This window comes from Pollicipes pollicipes, unplaced genomic scaffold (assembly GCF_011947565.3).
Source record: "Pollicipes pollicipes isolate AB1234 unplaced genomic scaffold, Ppol_2.1 Scaffold_7231;HRSCAF=8579_pilon_pilon_pilon, whole genome shotgun sequence".
Classification (NCBI taxonomy): Eukaryota; Metazoa; Arthropoda; class Thecostraca; order Pollicipedomorpha; family Pollicipedidae; genus Pollicipes; species Pollicipes pollicipes.
This window is the reverse complement of record NW_023597034.1, coordinates 46,109,195-46,129,757: the sequence shown is the minus strand read 5'-3', so window position 1 is coordinate 46,129,757 and position 20,563 is coordinate 46,109,195. Positions and strand designations below refer to the sequence as shown.

General features: G+C 62.2%; 1 protein-coding gene and 1 pseudogene across 1 annotated transcript in view; both read left to right on the top strand.

The window, feature by feature from the left end:
• LOC119110187 (uncharacterized) overlaps positions 1 to 14,216 on the top strand; it is a gene marked incomplete at its 3' end in the record, with an annotated part of 53,953 nt that extends 39,737 nt beyond the window's left edge. Inside the window, exons 4-8 of the mRNA XM_037233923.1 lie at positions 8,307 to 8,422; positions 10,902 to 10,993; positions 11,308 to 11,438; positions 13,187 to 13,290; positions 14,189 to 14,216. Coding sequence (XP_037089818.1) covers positions 8,307 to 8,422; positions 10,902 to 10,993; positions 11,308 to 11,438; positions 13,187 to 13,290; positions 14,189 to 14,216 — 471 coding nt within the window. The remainder of the gene's footprint in view (positions 1 to 8,306; positions 8,423 to 10,901; positions 10,994 to 11,307; positions 11,439 to 13,186; positions 13,291 to 14,188) is intronic.
• Position 14,217: 1 nt separating this feature from the next.
• On the top strand, positions 14,218 to 19,702 carry LOC119110186 (serine/threonine-protein phosphatase 2A regulatory subunit B'' subunit beta-like; annotated as a pseudogene).
• Positions 19,703 to 20,563: the final 861 nt, after the last annotated feature.

Genomic DNA, 20,563 nt, shown 5'->3' with positions numbered 1-20,563 from the left:
TTCTGGTATATATGAGCCGAACTCTCACAGCGTACCGGGTCAAAATTATCATGTACGGTACGCCGTGAATTTTCCAACCTTCGAGGCATGCTTAATGGTCTATGTAGCTCAATATCGTAACGTGCCGAATCCATAACCAAAAGATGGTGCGTTCGTGGTCGGGACGTTCGCCAATACGTGCCGTCACTGTAATGTAGCGTATAATTCCTTGAGAATTTCGCAAACTTTCTGGACAAAGTTTCAAACTGTGATATGAATTTTAAATACAGTCATTATTGTATCATCCGCGCCACGCAACTCTCAGTTACCGACTGCGAAACGTTTGGCTTAAACTACGACTTAAGCTCACATTGGACCTAGTTGTATACTGCAAGTAATAAAGCACCAAACTTGGCTGAACCCCGTGTCTATTACTCTGGCCCAACGGTACAACATAGGGGTCAACATATTACAACATTCTGGGTAAGGATAAGATATCGAAATGGCTCTAATCGGTGTGTGTGGGGGTGCGTGCGTGCGTGCGTGCGTGCGTGTGTGTGTTTGTGTGGTCTATTTCATCTAAATTTGGGAGAAAGCAGTGAATATTGGCCACGAGTAGAGTGCATGATCTGTCCATAATTTCTATGGTGATGAGCATAACAGATTTGTGTTTTTGTCCTCAAATTGATGAAGTTTGGCAGTGAATACATCTTGTATTTTTTGTCGCTCCGTGAATCCGAAGCGTTAGGCTGCTTTGGAACCAATTTGAAAACTCGCGACTTTTCGTCAGCTGTGTGCAAAATAGTCCTCATCAGATGATTCGGCTTTTTACAGAACCGTGACTTGTGTTAAGTCTGTACGAATGCCTCAGTGTCAAAGCTGCGTATGGCTACACTAATGAATTTAGGGAGATCGTGGCACGCGAAGTTTTGGATCAAGACTCAAGTTAGATTCGGTGCGCCCTGAAATCCAATCTATCATCAGTCTACATCCTGAGTCAACTTCTAGGATTCGCGCACAAGTTTGCTGTCTGTTAGACTGTGCATGTGGCTATGACGTCATGACGACCATGACCGACTATCCTACGCACATAGATATTTTAGTGCATGATTAAGCTTTGCACATCCACCCTAAGTTTACAGCTCAATCTATCATACAGCTGAAAAGTAGCAACCCATGCGCCATTTCTTCGTAATCCGGGCATATCATGGCCACCCGGTATGGCCTGTTTCATGATCCCGGTATCTTGGTACTGAGTATTACTGCCGGGATTAATACCCCTACTTCAGGGCATGGTCCTAGTCATCCTTGGCTTCGTTGTTAGAAAACCAGTGTTTAGTCATAACTTGATGGAAGCCGCCACCATTTGACCCCGGCTGCTGAAAATGTTGTCTTCGGTTTTCAACAACGCAGGGAAGCGAGTTGACGAGGCATAGCTTACTGCTGCTTATCGTCTTATGCTCTTGCGCGAAACATCATTTCTGTGGCAACATTTGTTGCATGACTTGCCACGTCACTAGTTCCCAATTACGTCGTCTGGCATAGTTGCAACTGTCACGGTGATGTGCTCCCGTAGTTGCGGGTACGCGTACTGTGCGTGCGTCTGCATGTGTGTGGGTGTGGGTGTGTGGGTGTGGGTGTGGGTGTGGGTGGGTGTGCGTGTGTGTGTTTGCGTGTGGGTGTGTGGGTGGGTGCGTGCATGTGCGTGTGTGTGTGTGTGTGTGTGTTTGCGTCTGCCGGTTTAAACACGACGCTGTCGTGTGATTAATGAGACGCCGCGCGGCCTGCGCCCGCCGCCGGGGACATTGTACCGCTAATGTTTCTGATGACGTACGCGACGGGACGCGCCGGACGCGGTGCTGATAGCTCCGCCGCGACAGGGCTGACGAAATAGCACGCGACGCGCCTGTGGGCGTTCTTTGCGCGCTGAGTAGGCGTTTCGGGCGGCCGAGTGAGCGGCGGCCTGAAGTGTGGGACAGACTGCTGAGTGGAGTTGTTTGTCCACGCTCTCGTGCCTGCGGAAGGTTGCCGCAGTTCACGGTTGTTGCCGAGGGCGACGTAATGACCTCGGGAGCAAACAGAACGGCTTATGAGAAGGCCATGAGCGCTTCGAGCGTGCTTGTGGTCGCCTGGATTTTTTTCCTACCTCGCAGGTTGGGCGAACCGGTATGAATTACATAGGTGCTCATTGGTGTCCTCGCTTAGTCACCTGATTCGCACTGTTCATTAAGGCATTTTATTTGCACGTTGCGTGTCTGCAGATTTTCCACTCCAACGTATAAATAATCGCACATGGATCTATCAAAATTCAGACACCGTGGATGTCAGTGTCCACCACGCGTCCACCTACGAGGCCTCCGCGTGTCGCCGTCCCAGGATGGGTGACATGCTCACCCCGTCTCACAAACGTGCAACATTTTTGTGTGGTGTCGCGTACATCCGCGGACCTCCGCCGGTTTAGGTGCTATCTATGTGATGAACTGAAACTCGGCTGTATTCCGTTTGAGGCCGTGCTTCTGCCTGGGCTTCTTGTTCCAACCGTCCGATCGCGGGTCATGGGTGCTCGACCATAAAACCATGGTAAAACAATTTGGAATACCATGGCCTACACAGATACGTATGAAAGACAATGTGTGCATTCCGAACGGGTTGTTATACATTACACGCGACCGAGCAGTGTCTGTACCCGACGTTCAATTTGCAATGATGTGTGGTCGAATAGCAAGTCTGCCACCGAAACAGGTCCCGCTAGTGTCGCGAAGAACGACACCACCTCCGTGGAGGAACGTATCTAACAACGACGAGCTGTCGCTGAGTGCGCTGAGCGTGATTCGTCTGGTGGTGCGCCCTCGGCAGCGCCGTGGCGTCTCGTGCTCAGCGCCCTGGAGCGCCGACTTGGGTGGAAATGCCGGGGCCGGCACCACTGTCCGCTTGGCACCAGCGGGCCGCGTTCGGCGTACACGGAGGTGGCGCACGGGGGTGGGCGGGCCGCGCTGGGCCCGGTTGCCGGGCGGCCGGTGGCCCTGTTCCCAGGCGGCCGGCCGTGTCAGCCGCCGACCGGGCCTGGTCGGCTCGGCCCGGGCCGACAGCTGGCCTGTGAGTCACGCCCCGGCTCCGGGGGGGGGGGGGAGGGGGGGGGGGGCGGCCACATGCCCGGTCACCGCCGCCGCCGCCGTCGAACGCCGAGCGCCGCCGAGAGCGGCCCGGCGTGAGCCGGCCGTGACCCGTGCTCCGACCGGGGACGGTGCAGGCGGCGCCGCCGCCGACCGCCTGGGGGCGCAGGCGTAGGTGGCGTAGGCGGAGACGCGCGCAGCTGGGACACGCTGATCCGGGTCTGTTAGTGGTGACTCGGTCGGCAGCTGGAACCGGTATTGAAATAGCGAGGCTGTTGTCGATGTTTATCGATAAGCTGTCTATGTTTATTCGAGCGTTTATCCAGTTTGAGACATGCGGCATTCGTATCTGAAATTTGTCATTCAGTTGTTGCGTGCACATGTTTATTTGACGGCAGATTAGTGGATGTTTATGCCATTTGGGCGTGGGTGACGTCACCACCGGGCCAGGCTGACTGCTTCATCTTCTGCCCTCGGACATTAAAAACACACGGCCAGATCTGTATATGTTATGCTATGCATCTTAATCCAGTTATGAGACCCAGTGTCTGCTGTCCATATATGGCCAGTTTCGAAGTGAATCATGCACTGGAGACGTGCCGATGTTAGGACATGAGGGAGCTGCTTCGCGGCAGCCCCTATCCTTATATATTGGTGATTGCGTGCGTGGAGGTGTGGTGTTATATTCTTGACTGAAGTCCGCCCCCCCCCCCCCCCCAACAGAAAACTGTCAGGTGAAGAAATGACGTAATAGTAACGTTTAATTCTAAAACAAGTGTGCTAGATGTTGGGCTCAGCCGTGCCGCCTCTCGAACGGGCAGTCGTTTGGCCTTGTGCGCAGGGCAGGTGGTACCGCAGGACCATAATTTTGGAATACCCGAAACGGCGCCTGGTGAAGAGGCGCGTTATTATGAGGAAAACACGAACACCTGTGGTGTAACTGGAGCCCCGTAATGTGGTCTCTCGCACGAGCGGCGTCTGACATCCTTTTCCGGGGTCCGCATTTCCTCTAACGGCGGAATGGGATGTCATTTCCCGCTTTCACTCGATTCGGGCACGTCTTAGGGCGGCTCTGGACCGGCGACAAGGGGCCACGGCGTGGCCGAGCGGGTCTCTCCCGCCCACGTCACCCCTGCGACGAATCGCCGTGACCCCAATACGAACCAGGTGGTGGCGCGCTCTCCGGGCCCGTCCGTGGGCGGCCCGGCGGCGGCTGGCGCTCGTCACCGGCCGTGCCGAGGCGGCCGGTCGGGTCGGGCCGGGCCGGGCCGCTCGCCGTCGTCGGCACGCTGTGGCGGTCAGCTCCGGGTCGCGGCTGGGACGCGGGACCGGCGACTGGCCACAGCCGCCGGTCCATAGGAGTACTGCCTCTCCTGCCGCCGTCGTGCCGCGACCCGCTCACGTCGCGTCCCCGGCAGAGTCCCCTCCCCGTCTCCCCCTTCTCCGAACGGCGGACGACGTGGGCGTGCTATTCTCAATAAACGGCAGGGGGCTTCCCGGCTGCTAAACTCGGTGTGGCGCCTGGAGGTCAGCTTGGGCCGGTGCCCGGGGTTTGCCCTGCCCTGGGCGTCCTGTTGGTGGCTCGGCCATCAGCCTCGTCTGTGACGCCGCCGTCTCCACCGTTGGACGGGATAACGGGCGACCTCGCGCGGGCCAGCCGGCCCGAACTCTGATGTAAGTTTACAGAGCGGCCGACTGCCTGACGTTAGGCCCCGCCTCCGGTGGCGCCGCGTAAACAGTGCTGACGCGCCGCGGCCGGTTCAAATCCGGCCGGCGCCGGCGCCACGCAGTCAGTACCGTGCCGCCCGCCGCCGCGCGCACCGCGAGCCCCCGCGGTCGACAGCAGACCGGTGCAGTCGAGGTGACCGAGCGCTGGGCGTGCTGTGTCGGACCTCGGGCCGAGGCGCTGCTCGGCGGCAGAGCTGGACTCACTCGCGCGGCCCACGTGTTTCCGGAGTTCGGAGGCCGCGCCGGGGAAATGTTGCTGCTCAAGGCTATCTTCGGGCCGGTGAGACACGCGGCCGACGTGGCACCTGAATGCTCGGCGCCCAGCCGATACGCATAATGTGACCGTTGTCGGGCGGTGTCCGATCGCATCAGCCCGTCTTTTGCGCTGGCTGGGACCGCGCTGCTCACTACGCCCCGGCGAGTTCTAATGGGCGGCGAGAGGCTGATGTTGCGCAACCGGAAAAGGCTTGCACCGAGCACAAAGGACGAGATCAGAGATATTCAGAATGCGCTGGGGCTTCAGATGGTATCAGGTATTGTTTGGCATCAGGGTTAAGAGATTGGTTTTGAAAGAGCGTGTGCAGTGGCTGACGTTGGTACTAGTCTGGTTGAGTCGTGTCGACATAAGGGCATTAAGCCTGCGAAAGAAGCCTTCTGAGCACATCTTTCTGAAGCGGGGCTAATGTCGTGATTCAGAAAAACTCCTTTCAATCTCAACAATTGCAGAATTAAGGAGCAACGGTCACGTTTTCGCGTTTTGAAAACTTCGAGAAAAAAATGAAAAGAACAAGCGCAAACCTACGGAAATACTATCAGTTCTGGATGTTTCACTCCGCGCCCTGTGCTGCAACGTCGTGATATTAAGTACTGGCATAGCGCTGGCAGACACGGCTGTTGCGCACCAGCCATTTACGGGGCCCTCGGTGAAGCCAACACCTTGCCATGTGGCAGCAGAAAGACCGAATACCTGGCTGGTAAAAAGAAAGGTACCAAAGGGTCTTTCGTATGAGACACAAGTTTTGACAGGTTTGGCAGGATACTTTTTTGGCGGCTCTCTGTAACCCTATTACCGGTGGAAGATTTCACCCCCACCACCACTCCCCCCCCTCCCTATCCCATACTCGTGTTTCTCGCCGGTTTATCTCCAAAGCGATTTGCGGGAGGTCTTGCTTAACATCTTGTCTACGCACTGAGTCCAAATTTCGGATGCAAGGCAAACGCGGAGGTGGTTCCAGGGTCCGGCATTGGGGGGGACCTCCAGCAAAATTTAGTGATCATGCCAAGATGGCGTGATCATGTGCACTGCTGTGTTCTTGAAGGAGTCATTGATGCTATCGGTGGATAGGACAATTACAATACGAGTATGATTACTGCAATGCAGCAAAACTCGCACTGTTGGCGTCATTTGACGAAAGCAAATGACGGAACTGTCACGACCACGCCTTATTAAGTCTAATTTGACAGTTGCCAAGTATCCACCCATGTGAGTCACTGCTGGGGGAATGGTCGGACTCTGCGCAGTGGTTTTCCGTTGGCCGGCGGCTGGCTGCGCGACGTGACGCTGCGCCAGCTGGCGGCGCGCGCCTGGCGCTACCAGAGAGCCGTAGCGCGGCAGCGCGCCGGCGCCCGGTCAGAGGGTGGCGGCCCCCGCCGCGGGCAGCGCCGGGTCACGCCAGGGCGACGGCCGGGGTCACATCAGCGACCGGCGCAGCCCGTCTGGCCAGCCGAACCGCCCCGGCTGTTTGTTTAGCTTATAGGCGTTAGGCTGGTCGGCCGTTTTTACGGCGCTGTTAAGTAACTCCGTGTATAAACATTTGGTGAGGATATTATTCGTTGTGCGTGAAAGCAGGGCGAACTCGGTAAAGGAAAACAAATCGGGGGAAAGAAAATTCGGGCTGAGCTGTGGTCGTGCCAGTTGTATTACAAACAATGGGTGTTTTAATTGCGCAACAAGTGCGTCCTAAAGTGCTAACAATATTCAAGGTATCAACGGAAAGCATCTCGTATTCTTGTTTTTCCCAGGTAGTCGGCGTGACAGATAAAATTACCTAGATATACATTTAACTGGCCTATGTCAGCTGGTACAAAGCAACCAATGCGGTGATATTCACGTTACGTTAATCCAGGATAGTTTTACCCGCGAAACACAAGTTCAACTGAACAAAGGACAGCGACAGCTGTATAAGCCTTTTTGCCATACCTTCGCAGTCTGACTGGGGGGATCCATGTGTCCGCATGTCTGGCATTGTATGAGACAGCGCCTACAGCAAAGGGCTGTCACATCGTGAATGGGGTATATCTTTCGTGCCGTTTAGCATGTGCGCACCTCGCATTGTGAGAACTTATCGTGGCCTGCACTCTGCCATGCGTACCACCTAGCTTACGAGTACTGGGAGTGATACAACCCTACTGCATAAACTATTGTGCAGTCCCATTCTCACTGGGTGACAACTCGGAGCTTGTTTGTCCTGCCGGTGGTTCCGGAAAGAGCACCAGCCGTCCTACGCCAGCTCAGTGTGATGATATCATTATTTGCTTCCGAACAGTGCTCAAAGCGTGCAGTACGGCGAAGGTTTATATTCTGATGCGCTGGTTTACCGCTGAAAACCACGACCCTCGCCGCCGCGATATCTGGGATTTCAGCGGGTCAGCGCGGAGGCGCCTCCGGCCGCGTGATTCATCCCTGACTTGGAGTTGCCGCCGCCTGTCACACGTGCCCCTATGTCGGGCACGTGCTGTCCGAGTCCAGTGTCGCGAGGATCTGGCTGTCATCAACGCGGCCGGCCCGGTCGGCCGGGTCGAGCCCGCCTACGCAGAAGGAGGGGCTCGCTGCGGAGGCTCGCCGCAGCGCGAAGACCCGCCGGCCGTCGGGCGGGCTGACGCCGGCGCGCGGCGGGTGGCTCCCGGTCGCGTGTCGCGTGACGGCGGCCGCGAGTCTGCAGCGACACGGACTCCGAGTCAGGGCTGCGCCAACGGCCGCCCGCTTGGCGCGAGTCTGGAGTCGGAGTTGGAGCCGTTTACGCCCTCCCCCCTCCCCACTCCCGAGGTGGCCACGCCAGGCGTGCGGCGCGTCAGCCTTGGTGACGAAGGCCTCACGCCGGTTCGTTTACGGGTCACGCGACCCGGCCGGAAACTCTTGGTGTCCGGCGTCCCACGCGTCTCCAGGCGGGCGCATCCCTCGCTGCCCCCCCCCCCCCCCCTCCCCGCCCCCGATGCGCTGCTTTGCGCGGAAGGAAATACGTGGAGTGCATGCTTGAGTAGCCCGCCTCGATGTAAAATGCATGCGGCCATAAACGCCACTGTCGGCTTCCGATGCGTGTCGTAGCCGGACGCGGCGTTCTGCATCCGGCGCAGCGTGGAGACAAAGGGAGGCGGCGGATGCGACCGCGCACGGACGCGCCGCCGCTCCGCCGTCGGCCCGCCGTGACCTGGCGGGGCGCCGCGGAGACCGCTGCCGACCGACTGACCCGTCCGCCCACCTTTCAGACGTACGGCCGGGACAAGGATGGCAGGAGCAGCACGGAGTCGCCCACCGCCTCGCCCAAGTCACCGCCGCGGCGGCCGGCCAACGCCCGCGCACAGAAGAACGCGCTCATACCCAGGCAGGTGTTGCGGCGTCGCTGCCGGCAGGCGGTGATGGCGGAAGGAAGCTGGCCGTTACGACCGTTGCTTTTGTCTGCGTGGCGGTGCGGATTCCTGTGTGTTGCTCGTGCTTTGTTGCATGCTCGTGCTTTCAGGATCGCTGTGCGGTCGCCGTGCAGCGCGAATGCGAAATGCCCGTGATTGAATGCGCGGAAGCGACACGCGGAGCCGGTGCGCTGGGGCGTCGGCCGCGCCGCGCCAGGGTGTGCGGTACTTGCCGGTGACCTCAGCTGCGACATCGAAAGTCCCTCGTGACCGGTTTGGGGCATCGTACCGGTCACGGCCGGCGGCGCCACGTGGTGCCGGTCGGCGGGATCTGTGGCGTGTGGCGCGTCTGGCCGGCCGGCCGCGTGTCCATCCAGACGGCCGAGTGCAAGGTCAAGTGTACCGCCGGCGCCGGCGCCCGACGGCTGGTTGCCGGCCGTGGCGCGCCGCCGGCGCGCCCGGGGGGGGGGGGGGGCCTTGTTTCCCTCCGTCGCCTGGACGGTCAGGGTGGCCTCGCACTGAGGAGAGCTCGCGGTGACGGGTAGGGTTGGGGGACTGCTTACGGTGACGGTAGGGTCCCCCGCCGTGAGGACAGCCCTCGGTGACGGTCAGGGGCCCCTTCACGGGACTCTCGCAGGGGTTGCGCAGCTAGACAAGGCGACCTCGCCGGGCAGCGGTGGTGCGCCGCTGGCTGGCCTATATCGGTCTGCGGCCGCACCGTTACGGCGCAATAGGCGGCCGGGGAACCTGGGATCGGGCCCGCCGCGGCGACGGAGCTACAAAATAAACACTGTCGCCCCGCCCCCGGTAAACAAGCCCCCCCCCCCCCTGCCGCCGCCGACTGCGACACTTTCACTCTCTTGGGACGGCGGTTTGGTCAGGTCAGGTCAGGATGTGGCGGGACCGGCCGTCACGCGCCTGGTCAGATCAGCGACAGAAGGTCAGACGAGGACGTGACGAGAAAGTCATCAGGGGCGAGGCCAGCACTGGGAGCAGTGTTTTGGTCAGGACGGCGCCGCAATATCGTGCAGGACGGGACAAAAATCGTCCCATTCATTACACAACCAACCTGGACTGGATCAGACAGGCTATGATGGATAAGAATAGTACCAGTCGCAACAGAGAGAATCACGAGGTGACAGGCTGGCGCGCTCCTACGATTGCCGGCCGTGGTCAGGTCAAGACTGGGATCCGCAGCTCCAGCTACCGCCGCCGAGGCAGCGTCGTCGTCTTTAGGCAGGGTGTCATATAAACACAGCACAGTGAATGCCGGGCTGCTCCCTGCCGCCTTCGAGATCTGGACGCTGAACATTCGGCATTTCCGTGCACGTGATGGTCGTCCCGGAGCATTTCTATGGAAGACACGACGCGAGATGGAGGTCACAGATAAGCTTGTGGTTGGGCTGGGTGCTACCCTGCGTAGGACGTCCGCTTGGCGCAGGGAAAGCGGCCTCCCTTCTGGGGTGCGTGGAGCGTTGATGCGTCGCACTCCAGTGTCTGGCTCGGCGCAGTAAATAAGCCGTCCCAAGATGTGAAGAGCACAACTTGTATCAGCGGGCGGGCTGCCTCTTAGTAGGACGCGTTGGGATAATCAGCTTCGGGGTTATCTCCGCACAGTGTGCTCTCTTCAGTTACATAACGTATGTTTTCCCGAATCCTTTGGATGTCTCTCGCTTGCGCAGTCACCCGGACATTCGTTTAGGTCTGCTGTTCCGCCCCGGGGGGATTCATCGTGCAAACAAATACCCTCAAAGCATGTTCATGGGCGTCCCAAGGCCGCCGGAGGGCATGTGGCTGTCTCGCAGACCAGCCTGTTTATTTGGTCGGATCTGAGCCGCTTTATCGGCAGTGCCTTTAGCTCGTCGGTGGGCGGGCGCTGGTTCGTCCCGCCCTGGCCGAGGCGGTGAGGCCGCGGTCGCCGCTCAGGTCAGGCAGAGCGGCTGGGTTGGGGGGGGGGGGGGGCGTCCGGACGGCGACCGCAGGGCGATGCGGACATGATCGGTGGCGGTGAGGGACTGGGCCGAGGTCGTGTCGCCGCCGCCGCCGCCCGCTGGGTCGTGCCGGCCGACCGAGCCCTCAGGCGGGGTCGCCGAGGTCGCCGCCGAGCTGGGATGTGGGTCAGGCGGGGCGGCGCGGCGGCCTGTCCCGGTGCCGGCCAGCTGCCGGCAGGACGGCGTCCGATCGATGCGGCGCGGCCTTGGCGGACGCGTGGCCCGCGCCTGTCTGCCGTGGCCCCGGCACGTCCAGGGCGGCGACCTTCGCCGGCCGGCGCCGCCTGGCCGGCCTTCCCCGCACCCGCCGGCCTGCCAGAGTCGGCGCCGGATTACCTGCGCGCGCCGCGCCCCGTCTGCGGCCGTCGTGCGCCGCGCTCACCACACGCGGCACGCTGTCAGCGGCGCGCGGCGGCCCGGAGGCTGGCAGTCCGTGCGCGGCGCTCACCGCGTTTCTGCGCAGTGGTCCATTGAAGCGCTGCGTCATGAGCGTTTGGGGCTCGATCTCATCCAAACACCGCGGCACCGGCCGCTCGGAGGCGCGGCCGCCGGCTTGTATACAATAGTGGCACGGCGAGGCCGTTGGGTACTCGGCTACCGGCCGTGCGTGTTGTGTGCCGGGCTGGGTGCGGCCGAACCGAATGACTGGCTTCTTTCGGGCGCAGACGTGGTCACGGAGCGCGGCCCGGTCGGTCAGGGTCGCAGGGTCTGGCCCGGCCCTGGTCGCCGCGCGTCGCTGACGGCGCGCTGTGTGCCACGCGTCCGGTTGGGACGTACCGTGACCTGCATCTGGCGCCGCCGGTGTGGGGGGTGTGCTCCGCTGGCGTGTCCGGCGCGCGCTTGTGACGCGGCGCTCTGTCCTGTTGCAGGTTCCACTTCCCGTCACGGCCGGCCCGAGAGCCGGGAGAAGCTGGAGGCGCAGCTGCAGAAGATCGCGCAGGCCTTCTCCTCCTACCCGGGCGGGCAGGTGCCCAAAGACAAGTTTGCCGCCATCGCCAAGGTGAGAGGGCTGTTCCGCGCACGCCGCTTTCGGCCGTCCGAAGACGCCTACCGGGCCAGGGCTCACGCTCAGGGAGCCCGTCTCCCGGCGTGGCCCGAGCCGCTGACATGCGCCACGTGGGAGCACTGCCGCTGGGGAAATTCGCCGTTGCCTGCTGCAGTCTAGCCCGGGCTCGGAGCGCAGCGCAGCATCAGCCTCTCCCAGCCTCCCGCCGGGCTTGCCGACTCAGCCAGCCCGGACGTCTTTAAACTGGATCAGCGGCCCTCCCTCCCGCTAAGCCTGATCGCGTGCAGGCGCAGCCGCGGGCGCGGCTGCTGATCCGCAGCAACCCGTCCCGTGCCGCGGAGGGAGCGGCCGCCGCCGGCTGCCGGTTCCGCCCTGTCCCGGCCCGGCCCGGCCCGTCACGAGCGGTCGCTGCGGCGCCGCACGCGGACCCGGCCGCCCCGGCGCCGCCGCGCCGCGCCGCGCCGGCCTGGCCGCACAGACGGTGCGCGGGCGGCCGCTGCTGGCGCCGGCCCCGAATCACAGATGTGTGCAGATGAATAAAACATGGCAGCTGTGTGCTGGTCGGTGCGGCCCCGACCGTCAACAGAGGATAGTGGTCGGGTGCCGCGGCTCCCCGCTCGGCTGGCCCGGCTGACCGCTGCGACCCCGGACAAACGGCGAGTTCGCACCCGAGGCAGTAGGCCAGCGGACGCGACAGAGCTGCCTGAAGGCAACAGCCGATGGCCTTAGGATTTTGTAGTCCACTCAAAAGAAGCTTTACTGCATTACAACTGCATGTTATCGAGCAGTGCTCTCTGTCGCTGGTAACCGGGTGAGCGCCGGCTGCTAGCTGCCGATCCCCGCCGGCGTGTCGTGCGCCCGCCGCGCGGTGCATCAATGACTCTCTCCGCTGAGGGGGGGGGGGGGGGCACGTCCTGGGAAGGGGACGCTCGGCACGCTCCGGCCGGTGGGGAGGCGTCCTCGGGCGCAGACGGCCGCGCCGCCATATGCGGCGGTGGTGGCGGCCGGCCGCGCCATATACGCCGGCGCGACCGGGCCGGCGCAGGCTGCCCTGCACCGCTGCCAGAGGCACCGGCGCCGCCGCCCGGAGCGCTGGGCACGCGGCCGCAGCCACGGCTGATGCGACAGATGGGTTTGGCGTATTGCAATCGCGCCGTGTGTCATACGTCGGCTGGCCGGGTCTGCGCGGTACGCCCGCGCCAGATGTGGGCACAGGTGGACAGTTCGGGTGGGACAATTGTTCTGGTGTCTGTTTAACGAACCTGATACGGAGATACTTCTTTGCTCGCATTTGGACCGCCCAGGTGCGCTTTTGCAAGTTGCCATTCCCTCTCGCACGTTTAGCTTTGCTGGCATGGGTAGACCCAGAGACTACATCATCCTGATCCTCCAGCTTCCATGGCATCCTTTTCGTCCTGCTATGTGCCTCTTCCCGAATTCGTCTCAGCGGTGTGCCGTGTTTGCAATGATACTGTGACTGGTGGCTCTTCAGGCTTAGTGACGTTTAAATATATTCTCGGAGGCCCACTCGGTCAGCGAACAGTGCAGTGCATGGCTCTCAGCAACGGCGGCCATCCGTACCGCTTCAGACGGCCTTTGTCCGGCGCCACAACAATGGCAGCGGTAAGCGATTGTCACGCGCCGGCTCAATGTGCGGTTAGGCGGGGCGCGCGGCGGGCTGTCTCCATTGTGGCCGGGCGGCCGCGAGCGGCGGACTGACGGCCGGCGCTCGGTGTCGGCAGGCGTGCGAGCTGCCGCTCTACTGGAAGGTGCCGCTGTTCCTGGCGGCCGGCGGCGAGAAGACCGGCCACGTCACCGCCACCGCCTTCCTCGACTTCTGGAAGAGGTGGGTCAGAGCTGATCGGCGGCAGCGAAGACGGGCGGCGGACTGGGGCCGCCGGGCGGCGGACCCGGGGGCGGCGGATCCCGGCCAGCTATCGGGCCCGCTTCCTCCGCAGCCGGCCGGCCGGCCGCGCGCAGCGCGCGCGCGGACGCGCAGCCGCCGCTGGCCGAGGAAACAGCGCTCTCACAAAAACTTGGTCAAGGCTGGCGGTCGGCTGGCGCGCGTGCACAACAGGGTCACGTGACCCTCGGCCGGGCCCGGCGGCGGCGCGCGCCCGGACGTCGGGCCGAGCCGCGCGCGCCGGAAAAAGCGGCGCGCCGCCGGTTCCGCGTGCCCGCGCGCTGTTGTCTTCGGCGCCAGCGCGCGCACCCGATTACGGCTGGTCGTTAGCTGGGCTCAAGGTGACGCCGGCCGTTGGGGCGCGCTCCCACGGCCGACGAGAGGGGGCCGCGGGCGGCGCGCTGTTTTGTCGCCTCCCGTCCTCCCACGCCCGTACCCGTCGCAGGACGGAATCGTATCACAACACCCTAGGCTCTTCGTCGTCGTGTGATCGCCCGAGGTGTCGCTCGCTGTGTCGACTAGCTCGGCTAGCCGACATGTCGCTCGGCTAGCCGTCAGGTCGCACGGCTGGCCGACAGATCGCTCCGCCAGCCGACAGCTCAGCTAACACTGGCGCATGTGTCTTCATTGACCAGTAGGGCTCATCTGATCACGTGTCCCGGATGATCATCGGCGTTTTCGTTACAAATTATAACTCAGCAGTGTTGTGACCATGACTTGTTTACGGCTGTTCCAGCGTGATTATGTTTGCCGGCTGCGTGGTACAAGGAGCGTGTGTAGCCTGTCCCTGGGCGGCCGGAACGCGTGTGTTTGTGACGTTAGCGTCGGGCGCCGCCGGCAGGCTGCTGGCCACCTCACACGACCAGGGCGTCGCGCTTCGTGCGCGTGCTGACCGGCGGCCTGCGTAACCACCCTGGTGCCCCGAGGACCTGGTGCCGCTGGTGCAGGATGTGGTCGAGACGCACCCGGGCCTCAACTTCCTCAAGGAGGCTATCGAGTTCCACAGCCGCTACGTGCACACGGTGAGGGACCGATCAGGCCGGTTCGTATCGGGTCAGGTCAGGTCGGGTTGGGTCGGGTCGGGCTTGACTGGGTCAGGTCAGGTCAGGTCAGGTCGGGTCGGACTCTGTGATAGCGACAGGGGGCGTGTCAAACCTATCTGGTCGGCTGCTGGTCCGGCCGGCCGGCTGACGGACGGCGGCGGCCGCTGCCGAGTCACCGGCACTGGCGGGCCAGTGTCCCGGACCCCGGCCGCCGGCTCCGCCTCGCCGTCTGACCCGCCGCCGCCCGCCGCAGGTGATCGCGCGCATCTTCTACTACTGCGTCCAACCGCTCGTGGAGCGGCCGCATCACAGTGCCGGAGCTGCGCCGCTCCAACCTGCTCAGCACGATCCAGCTGTTGGAGCAGGAGGAGGACATCAACCAGGTGGGTGCGGCGGTGGCGGCCGGCAACACGGCCGTGGCGCGGCACCGGGCCCCTGCCGGACGCCCCCCCCCCCCCCCCGCGTCCCGCGGCGGGCCTGGCGTCGGCCGCGCCTCGGTTCTGCAGAGCCGCGGGGGTCCCGGCCGGCGGGTCCGAGCTCGATGCAAGATGCTCTCCAGACAACTAGGGAGATGCGGAATCGTAATCGCGTCCAGCTCGTGATGTGTATGTGTGTGGCTGCCTTGCAGATCACAGACTATTTCTCGTACGAGCACTTCTACGTGATCTACTGCAAGTTCTGGGAGCTGGACAAAGATCACGACCTGCCATACAAAGACAAGTCGGACGTGGCTCGGCACAACGACCACGGTAAATACGCCGGCGACCGACGTACCACGGCACCTCTGTTTTACCTGCTCCCGGGGACGGTCGCGCCTCGCCGAACAGAGCCTTTGCAAAGGCGGCCGAGTAACGTCGCATACCTCGGTCGGCCGTGACCTAGGACCTGTTGACCTAGGTTCTGTTGACCTAGGATTGTTGACCTCCCACCGGGGTGTGGAGCGCCCTGCTGCTGTAGAGGGCCTGCTGGCGACGCGACACAGAGTGCCGAATGATTGTCACTCAGGTACCGAGTGGCTCTGAAGGCCGAGGTCGTGGCACATGATGGTGAACCAGCGATCGTTGCAGCCGTCTCGTCGCGCATCATCGACCGCATCTTCAGCGGCGCGGTGACGCGCGCGCGCGCGCAGGCAGGAGAAGATGACCTACATGGAGTTCGTGTGGTTCCTGCTCTCGGAGGAGGACAAGAAGCACCCGACGCCATTGAGTACTGGTTCAGGTGAGCGTCGTCGGCGGGCGGGCCGGCTGCCGCAGCGGCCACGACGGCGCCCGCCGGCCAGGCGACGGTCCGCAGCACGGCGGCTGAGCTGTGGTGGGGTGTGGACCGGCGCGACTTCGCGCGACGATGCGGAAGCGAGTTGGCTGGTGGGACGCGCGCCGAGACGCTTGCTGTGATGTGTGGTCCAGTGCCGTCAGCTTGAGCTCGTCCGTCAGCTTTGGAAAACGGCTGGTATCGAGGCAGGTCCCCGGATGGGGAGCCATCCCGGGTCTGCGCCGTCGCCCGCCTCTTTGTGCGACAGTCTGCATGGTCGCGTGCGGCCCGTCTGACGGAAATTGGCCACAGCTGGCGTTGTTTTGCCGCCGTGAGCGGCTCGGCGCGCCGGCCGGAAGGCGCCGCGGCCGGCCGGGTCAGCGCCCGCGCCGTCCAGATAGTTGACAAGGCCGCGCGGTTTGTGGCGTCTGGCGGCGTTATCGGCGCGCGGCCGGAGGCGGGTCCGCTCGGAGACAGACGCCTTCCGACCGGAAACGCGCCCGGCCGACCGTGCCGACGTGTTGACGGCGGGGACGCCGCGTCACCCGCCGGTGGCGGCGCGCCTCGCGTGGTGCCGGGCGCTGCTCTCCCGCGGAGAGGGCGCCGCTCCTCGCCGCTGCCGTCCGCTCACGTCCGCCGCGCCGCGTCGGCGTCTGGCCTGGCGGAGCTGTGGACGTGTCAGGCGGCGGTGTTAACGCCGGGCACGGCGCGGTGCTCTAGCCCCGCCGCCGTCTCATCTGGCCGTGCCCGCTGACGTTGGCCCACCTCCCCGGCAGGTGTATGGACCTGGACGGCGACGGCTTCCTCTCCATGTACGAGCTGGAGTACTTCTACGAGGAGCAGCTGCAGCGTATGGAGGCGCTCGGCATGGAGACGCTGCCGTTCGAGGACTGCCTCTGTTGGGTGAGCGGGCGGCAGTGACGGCTTTCCCGGCGGTGGCCGTGCGCTCCGGGTGCTGGAGTCGTGACACGGGTCCGTGTCCGGGCGGCGACCGGGTCCGATGTGGTCGCGAGCGGGCCCCATCCGTCCTAACGAACGCGGCACGCTTCATGAATACGTCTGGCGACAGCGACTGCTGCTGGCTCGACAGTGGGGACTGGGTTTGCCAGCGCCTGAGTGTTTTTTTGCGACAATGGTTACACAGGACCGTGTGGCGGCTCATGCAGACGCGTTGCTACTCGGAGTAAGCCGATTGGATACGGGTATAGGGTCTTGCCCTGTTGACACCCGGTCGTGACAGTCACTCCCTGCGTACCGCGTGTTCTCGCTGACGACAGTGACGCTGAACCGGCAATGAGGGTCGCACTCGCTCCGCAGATGCTGGACATGGTCCAGCCCGAAACACACGGCAAGATCGCGCTCAGCGACCTCAAGCAGTGCCAGATGGCCAACATCTTCTTTGACACGTTCTTCAACCTGGAGAAGTACCTGGAGCACGACCAGCGCGACCCGTTCGCCATGCAGCGGGACGGGGAGCCCGGCCAGCCGGTGGGTGCCGCCTCTGCCCTGCGCTACCACCGTGGGCCGGAGCGCAGTGGCGGGTTCACCCGATGGGTTATGGTGTGGTAGCTTGCTACGGTTCCTGTGTCGGGAGCAATTGGTGCTGAATGATTTCATGTGATTGGGGAGATCTGGTCGCCAGCCAGGCCTGCCCTTGGCGTCGATTAAGGTTTCGAGGCGGGCGGTCACGGATGCGAACATCACTGTTCTTAACCAGAGGTCAATTGTCGTAATGGCGGACGTGACCTTTTACTGGGCGGATGGGGCGGCCGATACCGTGGCGGTGCGTCCGGCCCCGCCGCCGTGCGGCTCTGGCGGCGGTGGCTGCGACTGAAGTGTGTCCCATGGCCGCCAGATGTCGGACTGGGACCGGTTCGCCGCCGAGGAGTACGAGCTGCTGGTGGCTGAGGAGGGGGCGGGCCGAACAGGATCCCGAATTGTGAGTTACTGGCGCGCGCTCGAGTGGCCGGGCGGCGCTTTCGCTTGCGCTGCTTAGTGGCTCGACTATGTCTTGCTCCCATAGAGGAGGTCATTCCATGAGCATCATGAATCTTAGATGTTTTTGTCTGGCGTAGGTAATCTGTGAAGCCAACGGGCGCGTCTCGTTGCCAGACAGTAGTCAATCAAACGAGAGGGTTGGGATCGGGGACGCTGTTGTAGAGCGCTCGTTTCAGCATGAGCTCTGTGTTGTCGGTTAAGTATATAATTCGGAAATGATGCGTTGCAGGGTTGTTGTTGAAGATACGCCTTAGCTTAAGTAAGTACCCATGGTACTTAACCCAAAAACTTAAACCCCAACGTGTACATGTTAATGAAGCGCCTTGGTGTGTGTGCATAACAACATTTGTTTTGTGCTTTTATTCGTTTTTCTTCTTTTCGTTCCATACGCCATTATTGCCAGGAATGATTTGGATGGTAACAAAGCAGTCCAAACACAAATTTATTGTGCTCATTTGACAGCATTGATTAACATGACACCAAGTTTGAGTTTACCGTCCGTGCCGTCCTGAGACGCATGAAAACACAAAACACGCGCCCACGTGATTCCGTGCGCATCGCCCACCACGCCGCAAGCGAGGCCCCGCGGCTCGGCCGGGGCACTGTGCAATCCCGGGGAGGGGGGGGGGGGGGGGCGAGACACTTGGCGCGCTCCATACAGGTGGTGCCGTGGTGCAACACAGGTGGTGCCGGTCAGATTGGTGCTTCACTGACGGGTGGTGCCGGTCAGACTGGTGCTTCGCTGGCGGTTGGTGCCGGTCGGACTGGTGCTTCGCTGACGGTAGAGTCAGTCAGGCTGATGCTTCGCTGACGGGTGGTGCCGGTCAGACTGGTGCTTCGCTGGCAGTTGGTGCCAGTCAGACTGGTGCTTCACTGTCGCGATGTCGGTGTACAGCGGGGAACCAGCTGCTTGTTTCGTCGCCGCTGGCGTCTTCATCTTTGGGGAGGGGCGCACATGTCTCAACCTCTGCGCACCGTCCGCGCCGACCCTCATATACCACTGCGTGGGTTGAGACCGTGGGGACTCCGGGCATGGTAGGGACGTCAGCTGGTCGGCGTCCGGCTGACGGCGACCCTCATACACCACTGCGTGGGTCGAGACCGTGGGGACTCCGGGCATGGTGGGGACGTCAGCTGGTCGGCGTCCGGCTGACGGCGACCCTCATACACCACTGCGTGGGTCGAGACCGTGGGGGCTCCGGGCATGGTGGGGACGCCAGCTGGTCGGCGTCCGGCTGACGGCGACCCTCATACACCACTGCGTGGGTCGAGACCGTGGGGGCTCCGGGCATGGGGGGACGCCAGCTGGTCGGCGTCCGGCTGACGGTGACCCCGCCTGCGCCGCAGCCTGTACGAGGAGGACGGCGACCAGGAGTCGGAGCCGCTGGAGCGGCTGAGCATCACGGAGCCGGTGCGCACGCCGGCCCGGCCGCGGCCCGACGCTGACGACGACTATGCCGAGACGGACGCCGACTACACCTACATCTCGGACGCGCCCGCCCACGCCAAAGTGGTGTGAGCGCGGCGCGCCACCGCAGCCAGCGAACAAGCGCGGCAGCTGGCGCCGGCGCTATTTATACGAGGACTGGCGCGCCGGTGGCCGGCCACCGGTGCGCACGTGCGGTCGCTTAGCGACGGCGAGTCGTGTGACGCGCGGCGCGCGAGCTGTGATTCCGGCAGGCCGGCCGACCGGCCAGTGCGGCGGCGGCCCGCCGCGAGACGGATCAACGGGCGGCGAACCCTTCCGGCGAGACAGATCAATTGCGGCCGGGCGGTGTCATGTGTCGATCGCCACGAGTTCTGTGTGACAGGTGAACTCGTAATCGAATTTATGTCAGCAGTCTGAGCAGATCGTTAGTCAACTGTTTGTGCGCATGTGAATTATTAGTGTTTGATGTGACGATTAGTTTTCCGTGATCAATTCCAATGAACTGACAAGTTGCATTCATCCAGTGTAAATAGTTCATGTATATAGTGTCATATGTTTGTGGTGCAATTGCCAAATATTGCAGTTTGATACCTAACAGCCATATGCTTTTGATGATTAAATCTCTAATGTGGGATTCGTGTTTGACGGTGCTGGAGAAGCCCGGCGACAGTGGACCTGGTGGAACATGAACGGTGTAGGCCTGAAGATGCCCGTGGTGGCACCCGACCGAGCACGATCCTCAGCAGCGGGCCTCGCATGAGCTCGCTCCGTTGGTTTACCGTCGCGCGTGGTAATGGGCAGGCCCGCCCGTCCACCTTGCGACACTCCGCGTGAGCATGGTGCCGCCGGCAGCCGCGAGATGGCTCCACGGTCGTCCCGGTGTGTCCATGCCGGCTCAGACCTGATGGCGGCGCAGTAGTGCATTGTCGCTCGCCTCATCACATTGCTGTCCATGTTTGACGGTCGTGACCGAACAAACGCCCACCTAATCAAACAAAAATAGCTAAATTCCCCTGTTGGAAACGCTCATCCTTTGGGTGCTACTTCAAAGCAACTGGATTTGAGCATTTGCTGTTATGCCTATTGGTCTTTGGCTGGCCATTCTCAGCCCGCAATATTCGCTCGCAGCCGGATAAGTTGCGACGGTGTTGGTACTGACGAGAGATGTCGGCACCGCACACACGCTGTCCCATCACTCGGCGGCGGCTCGGACACGCCAGATGAAGAAGTCTTCGGCATGCTGGCAGGGGCAATGCCTCTCCATTCAGTTTTGCCCTTGGCCTACCATCTCTTCAGCCATCGAACTCGAAAACAGCTGACTTACTGAGGCTAAGAGGCATGACTGCACAGTTGTGTGGTTGGTAAACAGGCCATCGCGAGTACATCGAGGAAGACGTCCGTAAAAGCGACCCAGGTTTTACGAGTGTTCGGAGACCAGGTGAAAGGAGTTAAAAGAGCCAGACTTCGTTGGCCTTGCCGGTGAAAACTGTCCCTT